Below are 13,446 nucleotides of genomic sequence, written 5' to 3'. Positions count from 1 at the left end.
CACACACGCTGGAGCTGCTGCCAGGGGGTTTCTGAAATTCTGGGTGAATGGAAACAGAGCCAAAAGAGAACAAAGAACTGATGATGAGATCAATCACAGAGTGTCAACGGTGCTGGAACTGGATGACAGACCGTTTAGAACACGGTTGGTTCTGTTATCAGACGGTGACAAGTCGTCACTCAGACACCACCGCTGGGTATTTCCTACCATCAGCATCCAGGATGTGGGCTGGGAAGCATCTGATTTTCAAAATGTTAATGCAACATCAGTAAAATTAATTTTAAAAAATCAAGTGGAAAAAAAAATGAACCATTGAAGGTTGACAATAAAAAGTACCAGTGCATTTTATGGCAGAGAAAAACACGTTATCAGAATCCAATCAGTGGTGCAGGGTGAGGAGGAGGAGGAGGAGGAGGAGGAGGAGAGCATATTGCAGTGAGGCAGAAGAGTGTATGAAGTGGAAAAAGGAGGTGCAGTGTTAGAGTAAACTGGAAAAAGGAGGAGGACGGAGATTAGGAGACGAGGAAGGGAGGGAGGGAGGAAAGGAGTGGAAGAAGAAATAGTGTAGAAACAAATGAAAATGTTAAGTGAGTGTGAGTGTGTGTGTGTGTGTGTGAGACCCTCGGTGGGGAAGGGGAAAAACAAGGGGACAGTTGCAGCATAAATGAGTGGCTGAGTGGTGTGAAGAGCGAGAAGGGGGGAGAGAGGGGGAGACAGTGGCTCTGTGGGGAGATTATTACAGCCGTGCAGAGTCGGAGCGAGATGCGTTAACACTACAGCAGCAGCAGTAACAGCAGCAGCAGTAACAGCAGCAGCAGCAGTAACAGCCAGCAGCAGCAGCACTCTCTCTCTCTCTCTCTCTCTCCCTCTCCAGAACCCGCTCACAACAAAGGCTGCTGTGATTTAGTGGTCGGTGGGAACAGTTGGACTGAAGCAGAGGAAGAATCTGAGCCACAGCAACACTGAGGAGAGACTGAAGAAGAGGAGGAAACAAAGGAGCAGAGAAGGAGAGCTGAGAGAGGAGCAGTGTTGGACTGGAGAGGAGGAGAGACACTCAGGTAGGAGACAAACACTCACACTAACAAAAAAGAGTTTTTCCCCTCAGATCAAACAGTGATGTTGAAGCCAAATCATCAGAGTCATTTCAAAGAAACAGGAAGGTAGAGAGAAGCCCTCGGCACAAATGTTTTTCTGTACTTTGCCAATAGGTGGCCTCGGGGCAGCAGGTGACAAACGAGACCAGTGTGTGGAGAGATTACACACACACACACACACACACCTTAGGCGAAACAAAACCCACTAGACTTGAAAAAGAAAACGTACATGTGCTGTCACAATGTTGCACCACGTCTTCATCTACTGTTTGAAGAGTTTACCTGGTGATAAGTGATGTCATCTGCTGCAGAAGGACCTGCAGGCGTTCACACATGTCCAACAGACTGCGATCAATAAGTGGGCTCAGAGTGAGATACATGTAGAAGACAGAGGAGCGACAGGCGCTGGCTGACAACCAGGAGCGTCTGATTGGTGCACCTGTGTGAATAAACCATGAGGTGGCGATCACGCAGTGACAGGGCGACTGTGAAGGAAACAGAAACAGAAAGAAACCTGTTAATACGAGAGTGAGACCGAGGTTCAGCTTCAGTTTTTATATCTGATTCATTTATGATTAAAAAGCATTAGTCTCACAGTGTTGTTGTAAAAGTATCTGCTTAGTACTGCAGTATTGAAGTATTTCACTTCAGATTTAAAGTACTCTGATCGTAACACGTTTCTACAAGTGTCCTCTGTTTTATGGACTTCACCGTCTGGTAGAGATTTACAGAGAAAATGTTTATGTGAGAGCTGCAGCAGTCTTAGCCCCGCCCCACATGCTCTCATTGGTCGAGACACAGGTGATACTGGTTCCAAAACCGTACTAATCAACAACAATCAGAGGCAGGAAAGTTACAGACTAAAAGTTGCATTAGCGCACAATTGCATAAAGTTATTATTAATAACGTGATCCTCGTGTGTGTGTGTGTGTGTTTCCAGTGGGGTCACATTTTGGTCTCCTAATGAAAGTCATTAAGACTTCCTGTGGTCAAGTTGCGGAGAAGTTCAAACTTCCTGCTGTACGTCAGTGCGTGGAGGTGAGGTCGGGGTTTCTGTTCAGGTCACAGCCAATCAGGTTCCAGCAGATTTTACAGCTGCCAGTGTGAAAAGTGGAAACTGGTTTAGGAGCTAAAAGGAGAAACAGATTGGTCCACACTGCCCCCTGATGGTGAAAATCTCCCACCCTAGTTTAATCGACGTGTGCAGGACTAAGATGTGTGCTCAGCACTAATGTTGTGTCACCCCTCTCACCCCTCTCACCCCCCCAGCCACTCCTCCCCAACACCAATACCATTAACCAGATCTGCTGACCTTCTTGGTCGTCCACGATGTGTGTCCAGCTGAACACGTTACTGATCCTCGGCCTGACAGTCACAGGGGGGTAAGTCACCTGAGGCGCACACACAAACACACACACAGGCCGTCCTCCCTATATTGAACCAAAATGCTAATCACCTGCTCGTCTTTGTGCCCCCCCCCACCTTCTTCAGTGCCTGTATGTTTCATAACCACCACTGGGGCGAATGGAACGACTCCCAGCTCCAGCCCACCATCCAGAAGCTGATGAAGGGTTACAACAGATACCTGCGGCCCAACTTTAACGGTAAAAAGAAGAAGAGTTTGTGTTCAGGCTGTAACAAAGCAGAGGTCAACTGAGGTCAACTCTGCCCCCATTCCTCCCCCCCAATTGAAAACAGTATCTGTGTTTGACAGAGGGCCCGGTGGAGATTGGAATGAGCCTGGACATCGCCAGCATCGACGCCATCTCTGAGATCAATATGGTATGGATCACATCGCTCCTCACTAAATTACCCAGAAAGCGCGTGAATAAATGTGCAATAAATCAGAGCCAGTGTGAATGAACACGTTCTAACGTCTCTCCAGGACTACACCGCCACCATCTTCCTCCGTCAGCGCTGGCGTGATTCCCGGCTGGTTTTCCCGGGGAATGAGAGCGTGAGCCTGGACGGTCGCCTGGTGTCGCTGCTCTGGATTCCTGACACCTTCATCCCTGACTCCAAACGCTCCTTCCTGCACGATGTCACCGTGGAAAACCGTCTCATACGCATCTTCAGCAACGGCACCGTGTTATACGCCCTGCGGTAATTGTCCCTGATTTACCATTGGATTTTCAGAGCATTGATTTGACATTTACTGCTCTTTTGTTCCACTTCTGCCACTGATGGGTTTTCAGGAAAGTGTCCAGAAAAAGTCAGAGTGAAGTGATTGATGTTAGAGACAAATGATGAGGAGTGGGTTCAATCAGCTGCAGGATTGGTCCTTGTGGTAAAGTGGGATGTCATCTGGAGTTTCTAAAGGTCAGGGCGACCTGCAGATTGAAACAAATGTGAGACTCCACTGTTTACTCCCCCCTTTAAATGGGTGATGGTAGCTACCCTGGATCCTAGAGAATTGTCTTTCTTGATCACAAAGTGTGGGTCACACCGTGGACTGCTGTCCAGTCCAGTCCAGGGTCAAATACTTATATGTTCAATGGAGAGTGAAAAGTTAACCTAACCCCCACCCCAGAACTCACATGCAGAGACAGGAGAATTTCATACAGAGAGAAAGGGAATCAAACCGACAACCTTTCACCTTTTTGCTGTAAGGCAAGAGCACTAACCACACCTTCCACTGTGCATTCCTCAAAAAGGATTTATGGACACCAGCTGTAACTATTGTATGCATATCACTAGTTGTAATCGGGCTCCCTCTAGTGGTTCCCTACGGATTAGTTAATTCTTTCATAGACTGGACTACGGTCTATAAATAAGAGAACTTCATTCTTAAAGTTAAATAATCAAACAGTATGAATGTAACACAGGCAGATGTTTGGACTCTGACCAGTCAACCGTCACTAACACTGTACCTCTGAACACCACAGCATCACCGCCACCATCGCCTGTAACATGGACCTGACCAAGTATCCCATGGACAGACAGGTGTGCACTCTGCAGCTGGAGAGCTGTGAGTAAAACCTGTGAGCCCCCCATCAGCCTCCACCCCCACCTCCACACTGATGGTGTCCCCCATCATCCTTGTTTCCATCATTTCCATTCTCATGGCCGTCACTGTGCTGCCGTGAGTATCTGTGTCCATTTGAAACAATCCAAACTGTCAGGTGTATTTAAAATGATGTATTTGTAAAATAATTTCCAGTTAAGAACAAACAGACCTTTGACTAGATCGGTGGTTCCCAAAGTGGGGGGCAGACCCCTCTAATGGGCACAAAGCTATTGTAAGTGTGGGAAAATTAATAATAATTATAATAACTGGGTTTTTTTTGCTGTTTAATGTTTATCTTCACTGTAGAACCTGTGGTTGGACGACTGTTGTGGATGTAATTCTGTGTGTGTGTGTTCAGGGGGCTACAACCTGCAGGACGTGGTGTTCTACTGGACCAGAGGGAATGATTCGGTGAAGGGTCTGGACACACTCCGATTGGCCCAGTACAGCGTGGAGAGTTATTACACCACCGTCACAGAGGCTGTGTACGAAACAGGTAAAACACAATCAATCAAAAACGCCCCGTCTGGTTAGAACACAGATTTAAAGACAGATTAGAATGTGGCTCAGTCACAAAGTTCTGAGACAAATGTAAAAACAATGGAAACAGTGGAAAAATATGGACCAGAACTGATTCTGGTCTTTACCATCAGACAATCGTAGAAATGATAAACATCTGTATGAGGACTTTCTGACTGACCCTGGTGTTTCCTGTCTCTGTCATTTTCTCTGCAGGACAGTACCCTAAGCTAGTGCTGCATTTTGCCCTGCGGAGAAACGTGTTGTTCTTCATCCTGGAGACGTACGTTCCCTCCGTTCTGCTGGTGGTTCTCTCCTGGGTCTCCTTCTGGATCAGTCAGTCCTCAGTGCCAGCTCGGACCTGCATCGGTCAGTATTATCTCTGCACGTAACGAGGGCAAAGTTAGAACAGTTCAGTAGAATCATGTTCATTTTCACGCTCCCCACTAACACAGAAATTAGCTAACGATTGACTGAATGATTAATGCAGTACTACTGCAGTACCTCAACACCAGCTGCAGGTTTACAACATGTGGCTGTTCAGCGGTTATAAGAGTTCTGAGACCGTAAGGTTTGAAGTCTAATGTTTGTTCACACACACACGGAGAAACACAGACACCAAATACAGAAATGTTATTTTTTATTATTTTATTAGAAGTAGTTTCCTTTGTACTTGCAGCAGTAGTCGTTCTTCCCAACTGTAAGAAATCAATTTATCCTTCTTTTACATTGACATTTTATCTGGCACCAACCAATGAAGCACTCTGGCTCCCCCTAGGCAAAACGTTAGGTGGTGCAAACTTTGCAAAAAGGGAAAAAAAACTGAGCACCAAAAGAAGAATCATGTGAAGGATTTATGCTCTGTTCCGCAGGAGTGACCACAGTCCTGACCATGACCACTCTGATGATGGGGGCCAGGACCTCCCTGCCCAACGCCAACTGCTTCATTAAGGCCATAGATGTTTACCTGGGCATCTGCTTCACCTTCATCTTCGGGGCCCTGCTGGAGTACGCCTGCGCTCACTTTTACACCATGGAGCACCAGACGGTGGGAGACATAAAGAGGGTGAGCAGTGAAGCTCGAGGTTGAAAAGATCTGGGGGCTGGGGGGGGGGCTTATCTGTGCTCTGCATCAGTGCCTGTGTCTTCTCTGTGGCAGGAGATCCAGAGGGAGTTCAATGAAACCAACGGGAACGCCTCCCTCCCCATCATCAGGTCGACTCAACCAAACCAGTCTGTGGAAATCAGCTCCACCGCTGAGGAGACCTCGCAGCAGCCGGTAAGGAAAGAGGCCAACACCCCCGAGGGGTCCAAGGAGAAAATTGCGGACCACGAGTGCGGCCTGTCTTCGGTGAAGGAAGCCGCTCGCAGAGCAGCCGCTGTCCTCACTGTGGAAAATCCACACAACATCGACCGCCACGCTCGCACGCTTTTCCCTCTGGTGTTTCTGTTCGTCAACATTCTCTACTGGCTCTACTATCTCTGTCTGTGAGCGCCGCCGTCGACCTGCCGCTCGGTTCACGTCTCCATTCGCCGGCTGCTCTACCTCCTCATCCTAGAACCTAAGACCAGTCTGTGCTGTCTGCAGGATCAGAACCGACCGTGGAACAGTTCCTCCAGGTTGATTTTCAACATTAACGTTCTTCTGCTTCAGCTACATGTTTATGTCTGCTTATAAAAATGGCCTGGGCTGCACCGCACCTCTCTGTACTGAACTGCCTTCTTCAATGACTGATGTGAAAGTGTTCTCTTGTAGTGTTGGCGTCCACCTGTATGAGACCGTATTAAAACTGAACAGAAATTAAAACATCAGTAGCTGATAAAACATGTTGGTAATTTAATGAAGAAAAAAAAGTTTGTGAAATCAATAAGTTTCCTCCTTTGGTAGAGGAAGAATAAAGTGCAAAAGAAAAACAGCAAACAAAAAAAAAAGAGGGGGGGAGAGAGAGAGGGAGAGAGAGAGCGTGTCTCCTCTACGGTGTACTGTATGCAGATGAAGAAACTTTTGTTTTCAGACTAAATAATTTAGAAGTCAATTCAGCTTTGACCTGAGAAGCTGCTGCTGAGTGCAATCAGAGAAATAAATATAGAATCGAACCCCAGACCGACGGCACCGAGCTCAGGAGACGACGATAAAAGAATAAAAGTATGAAGTTTTAGATTATAGCGTCGTGGCTCAGACTGTAAAAGCATTAGAAACTGATGTAAAGTCATGTTGTGGCACATGCCCCCGCCCCCCCCCACAGTTCACACTCATCATACACTGTGAGGTAACTGTGTCTCTTCTTCCCATCGTGACTTTTCTGTACCTTCTGTTTCTTTTCTCCTCACTTTCATTTACAAACCAAAACGATCGACCTAATTCTGGTCTGGTTCTACTTTAAGTTACCAAAGACTGAGGTGATGTCCATATGTCCCTCACATTTGGAGAAGTCCTCTTCAGGAGACTGAAGGTAGTGTCCTGTGGGATTTACATCCACCTAGTGGCCGATTTCTTTTATTACAGTTTATTTCCGTGTCCTTGGGTTTGGTTGAGGGGCCTCACTGCTCCTAGGTTCCTTTCTTTGACTCCCATTCCTGAAGAAACAGAAAAATTAAAAGATATGACTTTTCCTCAGAAGGTTCTTGGTTCGACACTCTGACAGGACTGTGGTGAGAAGTAAAAGAATCCAAATATAAAAAAAAAATCTGATGAATGATCAAATTAAACTGACCTGAATATTAAACATATTGGTCCATAATCAGAATATTTTTATTTTGAGAAATGACTGGATTCTGAATTAAAAACATCTTCAGACTCATGTGAGGAGTCAAAACAAAAGTCTATGTAGAGCAGCCTTCACCTTCAAAATAAAAGATAAAAGTTCTAACCCCTCGACCTCTGGAGAACATGTGCTGCTCACTGTAGGCTGAGCTTGACCTTGATGACCTTCAGATTGTTTTGATATCAGTCCTATCAATTTATTTGGTCATGTTTTGTGCGACTGCCTCTCCTCACTCTGATGAAGTGATTCATGCTGCTACAAAGACAGTCGTGAACAGTCACACGTGGATGTGTCCGACTGTAAAAACCCAGAGTGAGGTCACGACCCGGTCAGACTCCTGTGGATCTGACACAGGTCTGTGAGGAGCCAGTAGAGACATCACTTGTTCTCCTGTTACCTTGGCCTTCTGCATGACTGTTCCTGAGGAAGCATACACAGATGGCGGCCTCCTCTTCATTTCTAAGGCACAGTTCACTGGTAATGAGTCACTGTAGATGTTCTGGCTCTTTTTACTGGAAAGCTGCACAGAAACATTCAAGTGTTTTTAATGAAAATACAAATAATCACAGGCTTTTTTTCCTTCACAACAGAAATCTTGTAAACAGACCTTCAGTGGGGGTTTAGCCTCCACTGGTGCCCCCAGTGTACACCCTGCCTGACTCTTCTTCAGGTTCTCCTTGACCTGCGTGAGGCGGAGCTCCAGGTCAACTCTCTCTGCCTCCTTTGCTCGACAGGCGTCTTCCAGGTGAGACAGCTGTTTGTTGAGGGAGGACTTTCTCAAGTCTGCATTTCAGAAACACAGAGACAATAATCTCAGACTGAACAGCTCAGACCTTCATGTTGGCCCTGAGATGATTGTGGGGAAAACAGGACGAATAATCTCTCATTGTAAAATAATACTACTTCTAAAGACAATTTGTAGGGGGGGCAGTTGGACTTAGATTCTGTTCTAATTCATTTGATGAGTGACCAGTCATTGGGTGAAACTTTCGTTTTCTACCATATAGTAGGAGTGTAAGAAATCATCAATACACTGATATTGATGATATTTCGCTTCCTGATACCGTATCAATATTGTCCATCACTGTATTGATGTATACATATACCCGCCCCCCCCCGTTGTCTCCTCACCTGGGGCCTCCCTCAGCTGCTCCTTCAGCTCCCTCCTCTCCTGCCGTAGAGTCACCAGTGCATTCCGTATCCTGTCCTTCTCCCTCTCCAGCTCCTCCTTCTCTCTCAGGTAGTGCCTGGCGTCCTCTTCTGCCCGTGTTTTCCCATACCTGCCATACTGGTTGGCATCTGCATGGGAGCAAAGGTTAAGAGGTCAGACGTGCAGAGTTCGTGGGAAGAAGTCTTCACACTTGACAGCAATTTTCATGCATGTTCCTTTTACTGCCATGGTCCTCACAAAAATGTTTTAAGATAACGCCACCTTTTGGGGATAAATGGTACAAGACTCACTCCACAAAAACACCGTCAAATATAACAGACACACACTTGGAGTGAAGTGCTGTATATGCTATTGAGACGGTGAGGAGTGATTCAAAGACTGTGAAAGTAGTGGATGAGCAGCAGTGAAATGAAGCTTTAGAATCTGCAGAGTGACGTTGACAAAATGAGCCAAATGTCAGAGCAGGCTGTTAATCCCATTATTTCATACTCTGCTTTTTTTTTAAGTAGATATATGAGCAGCAGAGAATCACAGTCGCAGATAATGTGTCATTTATTTACTAACTGGTCAAATGACCTATGATGAGTTCTTTACTCATTACCAAGTAGATCTATAGCATACATCTACACAACAACAAACTGAATTGTTCAACTGAGTAAGTATGAAGTAGCTGTTAGCACAGAGGCTGTAACTGACCATCCATCCATCTGTCTGTTGTTCCACATTCTCTCCCTCTTATAGAGGTTTCTGTTACAGTGAGTCTATGTGAACCAACCAGAGACACTCACTGGAGCCATTTCTCTTGAGTGACACTGAAGGTTTGGTTCTGTCCGTGTCACTGCTGGAGAAACTTGAGCGGCACTTCCCCTGATTCCCAGACTGCTGCCTGTGGTTCTCCCCCGACTGGGTGGAGTAATGGGAGGGAGGGGGAGGAGGAGGGGTTGTGACAGATGTAGTAAGAACAGGGAGAGGGGGAGAGAGGGAGGAAAAAAGACAGAGCAATAAACTAAACCATAGATTTATGGGGTCAGGACCACTGCTCTGTGTCTGTGTGTGTGTGTGTCAGTGGAGTTAACAGAGAGGTTTACAGGTGGTGAAAACACCTTCATCACCAAACTCCCACCTTTTTTTTTATCTTTTATTTCCTGCCCACACAGTAGTTCTACTCTGGTCAACAATTACTGACCGTCAGTTACTGAGCGTCCTGTAACACAGCTCTGTGTCTGACACTGATACGTAGGCTCTTAATCAGACCAGTAGTCTGACCAACAGCTGCACACACAGACACAGCAGTGAATCAAGTCTCGGTGATAAAATCCTGTGGATCAAATGAGTCGTACCTGCAGCTCCTCGTGAGGGACCTCATCGTAGGTTCTGGAGTCTCCACCGCTGGAGGAGGTGGCCCACCTGTGAGGAAATATGAGTACGGTCAGGGCACCACTGCTCTGGTGGCCGGCCCCGCAGTGACCTTGCGTAAATAACTCTCCCCTAGTTACTCCCCCCTTCACAGTCTCACTCACAGAAAAGAATTACGGGCTGCGTCGCGGATGTTAGCGATGGTTTCCACATCAACGTAGTCGTAGTGCAGAGACTCTGGGTCTGTGGCCGAGCCCGTCTCTGCCAGGAGGACGCCCAGCCACTGACCAAGTTCCTCAGAGCTGCTGGCCTGGAGGGCAGAAAGGCAGATTTACAAAGACAGGAAACCACTGACACGTGGGATCATCTTCATCCAAATAAACTTCATCAAAACTCTGTAAAAAAGCAACATTAACAGATATACATATATATATACACGTATGTATATGTAAACATGCAGTAAACTGTTCGTCCATGAACTAATACACAGACTCTACCTCCAGAGCAGCCACCGCTGTGCTGTTGCAAAGTATCCGGAACGCAAAGGGATGTTTGGGTCCAAGTCCTGGCACCACCTCACAGCCCTGGAGGGGGAGGGAGGGCAGGGAGGTGCGGGAGTCTGCCTTGTCGAGGTAGAAAAGCAGGAAACCTCTGTTCACACAGCACCACTGCTCCCGCCACACCTGATTCACCAGCACCGACAGGTAGCCTGTGTGGGGGGTTCGGGAGGGGGGGGGTGACTAATCTGTACAATTTGAAGAAATATACTGTGTGAAATATACAGGGATGTCTGACCTTGACCAGGATCACTGCAGGAAGTTCGAGGGTCTCCCGGCCGAGGAGGCTTCTTTTTGGAGAAGCTAATGATGCGTGTGATTTTACGGCCCGCAGCGAAAGCTCCTCGTTTGACCTTACCTTCAAAGAACAACAGGACAGAAGACATTAACAGACGGACTGAGGCTTCATCCACTGGAATAATAATCTGTCTCACAGAGACACCCAGTGTTGGTGTGATCATCAGTCTACAATGTAAACATTCACGTCAACAACTCAGCTCTGAACATTTAAAAAGGAAGTCAGATGTTTGTGAAGGCTGTGAACATGGCGTTGAACCAGAGACCTGTGTTTTTTATTACTTCAGTGGAATGAATACCAGATTGTACTCTGTCATTTACGTTCAACACCCAACTCTGCAATCATTTACTCCTAAAGCCCCTCCACCCACTTCACACAGAAAAACTGTACCCTAGAGCTGAACGAGTCATTTAAATACAGCAATTATTTAAATTACAAATACTGTAATTAAAATGTTCCCACTCTGATTGTTCTGGGTTCAATTATTTCATTTAATTTGATAATATTTTACTGAGCTTCAAGTCTGAAGAGGAGGAGGAAACCTGGAATGAACTGGATTCAACCAGACCCACCAGTTCCTCCACCTGTACCTACAGCTCCTCCCTGTGGTCACTGAACTACAGCCAACAGTCAGAGGTAAGAATGATGACAGACCAGACCAATCAATCACAGACACACTATATATCACAGGATTCATGTCAATACACACCCCTAACATACACACGTATACTGTGAACACACACACGTGTACACACATGTGAGTACTCAGGGTGATACTGGAGTGTGTGGTGACCTGAACGGGTGACGTCAGTGCGTCCCCCCCCCCCTCACCGTTGTCTCTGCCGTTGTCTCCTGCAGACACGGCCACACTGTCAGAGTCAGACGTGTTCCTCTCAGCTGATAACCTCTGGTGAAGATGTTCAGACACAGGTTAGAGTTCCACAGTGAGGCCGTCTGCCTGACTATAATCACAGCTGCCTCACCCTCTGTCCTCACCCTCTGTTTTAATACCACAGTTATTTCATGAGCTCATACTTAAACCAGCATCTGTCTGTCACAGAGCCCCCGCCCCATCACCTCTACCTTTACACCTCATTGTTCCACATTCTCTTCTTTGTCCAACCCCAGTCATCTCTGCTCTGTGGCAGGTCTACAAACTGACCTGGCTGTAAAACACCTCACCCATACGTTCTCCCCCGCTCTTACCTTGTCAAGATCAGTTTTCCTGGGACTGACAGGAGATGCAGATTCCTCGGGGCCCGAGCTCTGACCGCACACTTCTCTGACAACCTGAGGGAAGATTTGTTTTAACACATGTCAAACTGGATTTTACAACAAGTCCCATTTGAGTTTTTGCCAAACCCACTTCCAGCCATTATCAGCATGACTGCTGGCTGTGTTCTGTGTAACTGCATCCATATGTTTGTGTGTGTGTGTGTACAGTGCAGGGTGCAGCTCACCCCCATCCATCTGTGGGCCTGTTCTTTGCTCTGCACTGCCAGTACCAGTGCATCACCGTTGGGTAGAGTGAAGCGCAGCTCGTGGTGCTTCCTCTTGCTGTCCTTGGGTGCATAGACCACAGTGCACTGGGGCAGCAGCATGTCCACATAAGGAGAGGTGTCTTTGGAGCTCTTAAAGCACTAGATGTACAGAACAAATTAGGATTAGAAAACTTTTCAGTAAAGAAGCGTCTTCTAAAGGAATGAAACATTTTTACTTTTCCATTGAGTTAGAAACAGTGAAGGGCCGGAACATTACAATCATACCACCGGCTGGATTTGGCCCGCGGTCCGTATGTATGTTGTACAGGGGTGTCGAACACCTCAAGCTGAGATGGTCCAACAGTGAGTTGGACAGAAGTGAAGCCTCTCACCTGAAGTCTGTTCTCTCGTATGACCGTCAGCTGTTTGGCCCACTGGCCGAAGCGTTTCTTTCGCAGCAGGAAGGCACAGATGCGACAGTCTCTGGCAGGGGGCATGGAGCTCTCCTCTGAAGGCCACTGATGGGTGAGTCTGATGCCAGGACTCCTCTCCTCCTCGTCCTCCTCATAAGACTCGTAGGAACTGCTTAGAGCGTCAGAGTCATTGTCTGGGGGGACGAGGGGGGGCAGTGAGAGAAAAGTCAGGTGACTGCTCATGTGTCAGAACAACGTAAGAATGAAACATCTGAGGAAACGTGTGTTCTTCACTCACATGAGTTTTTACGGTGTGAAGTGATGCAGGTGCTGGGGTCGCTGTTCTCCGCATCTTCATAGCCATTTTCGATAGAGTTGGGGGGGCTGGACCGAGCTGAAAATGGAGAAACCAAAATGTGATGGATGTTTGAATTTAGTCATGCGGTAAAATCGTTCAACTCAGAGGCAGCTGAGAGGATGCTGACCTCGCGTGTTGATGATGTACTCGGGCATCTTGCCCGGACTGAGGGGCACCGCCTCCTCGTAATACTCCTCAGGAGGGGGCGTTGTGGGCAGAGGGGGAGGAGAGTCAGCTAAGTGTGGGGCTGTGGAGTCTGCAGAACTCTGTCAAAGAAAACGCACAAACATAAACATCACTCTCAAGTTTCCTCCACAACTATTATAATTTTCTTTTTACTTAACACCAAAAAAAAAAAAAAAAAAAAAAAACCTTCAACAAAGAGACGGTGAGTACAGGCCCCGAAAGAAGCTCGTAAAAAAAAAAT

The 13,446-nt window shown here is 46.9% G+C and overlaps 2 protein-coding genes across 9 annotated transcripts in view; one reads left to right on the top strand and one right to left on the bottom strand.

The window, feature by feature from the left end:
- Positions 1-32: 32 nt before the first annotated feature.
- On the top strand, positions 33-6,149 carry gabrp (gamma-aminobutyric acid type A receptor subunit pi). 2 transcript variants are annotated; one of them, XM_017039457.2, is made up of 10 exons: positions 33-1,058; positions 2,364-2,476; positions 2,586-2,698; positions 2,809-2,876; positions 2,980-3,197; positions 3,980-4,062; positions 4,460-4,597; positions 4,837-4,989; positions 5,493-5,686; positions 5,780-6,149. In XM_017039457.2, the coding sequence occupies exons 2-10, from the start codon at positions 2,424-2,426 to the stop codon at positions 6,110-6,112; spliced, it is 1,353 nt and encodes a 450-aa protein (XP_016894946.1). In that variant the 5' UTR covers positions 33-1,058; positions 2,364-2,423; the 3' UTR covers positions 6,113-6,149. The 2 variants fall into 2 exon arrangements, with proteins under 2 accessions (XP_016894946.1, XP_024918714.1); XM_025062946.1 differs by lacking the exon at positions 33-1,058 and adding an exon at positions 2,122-2,263.
- Positions 6,141-13,446, bottom strand: part of afap1l1a (actin filament associated protein 1-like 1a) — a 21,919-nt gene continuing 14,613 nt past the window's right edge. For all 7 annotated transcript variants that reach the window (XM_008327643.3, XM_008327646.3, XM_008327644.3 and 4 more), the window contains 15 exons: positions 13,147-13,285; positions 12,960-13,055; positions 12,641-12,855; positions 12,228-12,407; positions 11,974-12,057; positions 11,599-11,674; positions 10,708-10,827; positions 10,410-10,621; positions 10,077-10,222; positions 9,897-9,963; positions 9,345-9,459; positions 8,517-8,684; positions 7,993-8,168; positions 7,783-7,905; positions 6,141-7,197 (listed from right to left, as the gene is read on the bottom strand). In XM_008327643.3, the coding sequence (XP_008325865.1) occupies positions 7,171-7,197; positions 7,783-7,905; positions 7,993-8,168; positions 8,517-8,684; positions 9,345-9,459; positions 9,897-9,963; positions 10,077-10,222; positions 10,410-10,621; positions 10,708-10,827; positions 11,599-11,674; positions 11,974-12,057; positions 12,228-12,407; positions 12,641-12,855; positions 12,960-13,055; positions 13,147-13,285 (1,944 nt within the window). In that variant the 3' untranslated portion in view covers positions 6,141-7,170. The remainder of the gene's footprint in view (positions 7,198-7,782; positions 7,906-7,992; positions 8,169-8,516; positions 8,685-9,344; positions 9,460-9,896; positions 9,964-10,076; positions 10,223-10,409; positions 10,622-10,707; positions 10,828-11,598; positions 11,675-11,973; positions 12,058-12,227; positions 12,408-12,640; positions 12,856-12,959; positions 13,056-13,146; positions 13,286-13,446) is intronic.

Source organism: Cynoglossus semilaevis, chromosome 15 (genome assembly GCF_000523025.1).
Source record: "Cynoglossus semilaevis isolate Cse_v1.0 chromosome 15, Cse_v1.0, whole genome shotgun sequence".
Classification (NCBI taxonomy): Eukaryota; Metazoa; Chordata; class Actinopteri; order Pleuronectiformes; family Cynoglossidae; genus Cynoglossus; species Cynoglossus semilaevis.
Note: the sequence above shows the minus strand (reverse complement) of the source record. Positions and strands in the feature narration are given on the sequence as shown.

Bases quoted from the DNA above. Each gene is read 5' to 3' on its own strand.
- gabrp (XM_017039457.2), top strand. From the start codon at position 2,424: ATGTGTGTCCAGCTGAACACGTTACTGATCCTCGGCCTGACAGTCACA. The intron at 2,477-2,585 runs GTAAGTCACCTG...CACCTTCTTCAG, and splicing joins GGCCTGACAGTCACAGGGGG to TGCCTGTATGTTTCATAACC. The intron at 4,990-5,492 runs GTCAGTATTATC...TCTGTTCCGCAG, and splicing joins GCCAGCTCGGACCTGCATCG to GAGTGACCACAGTCCTGACC.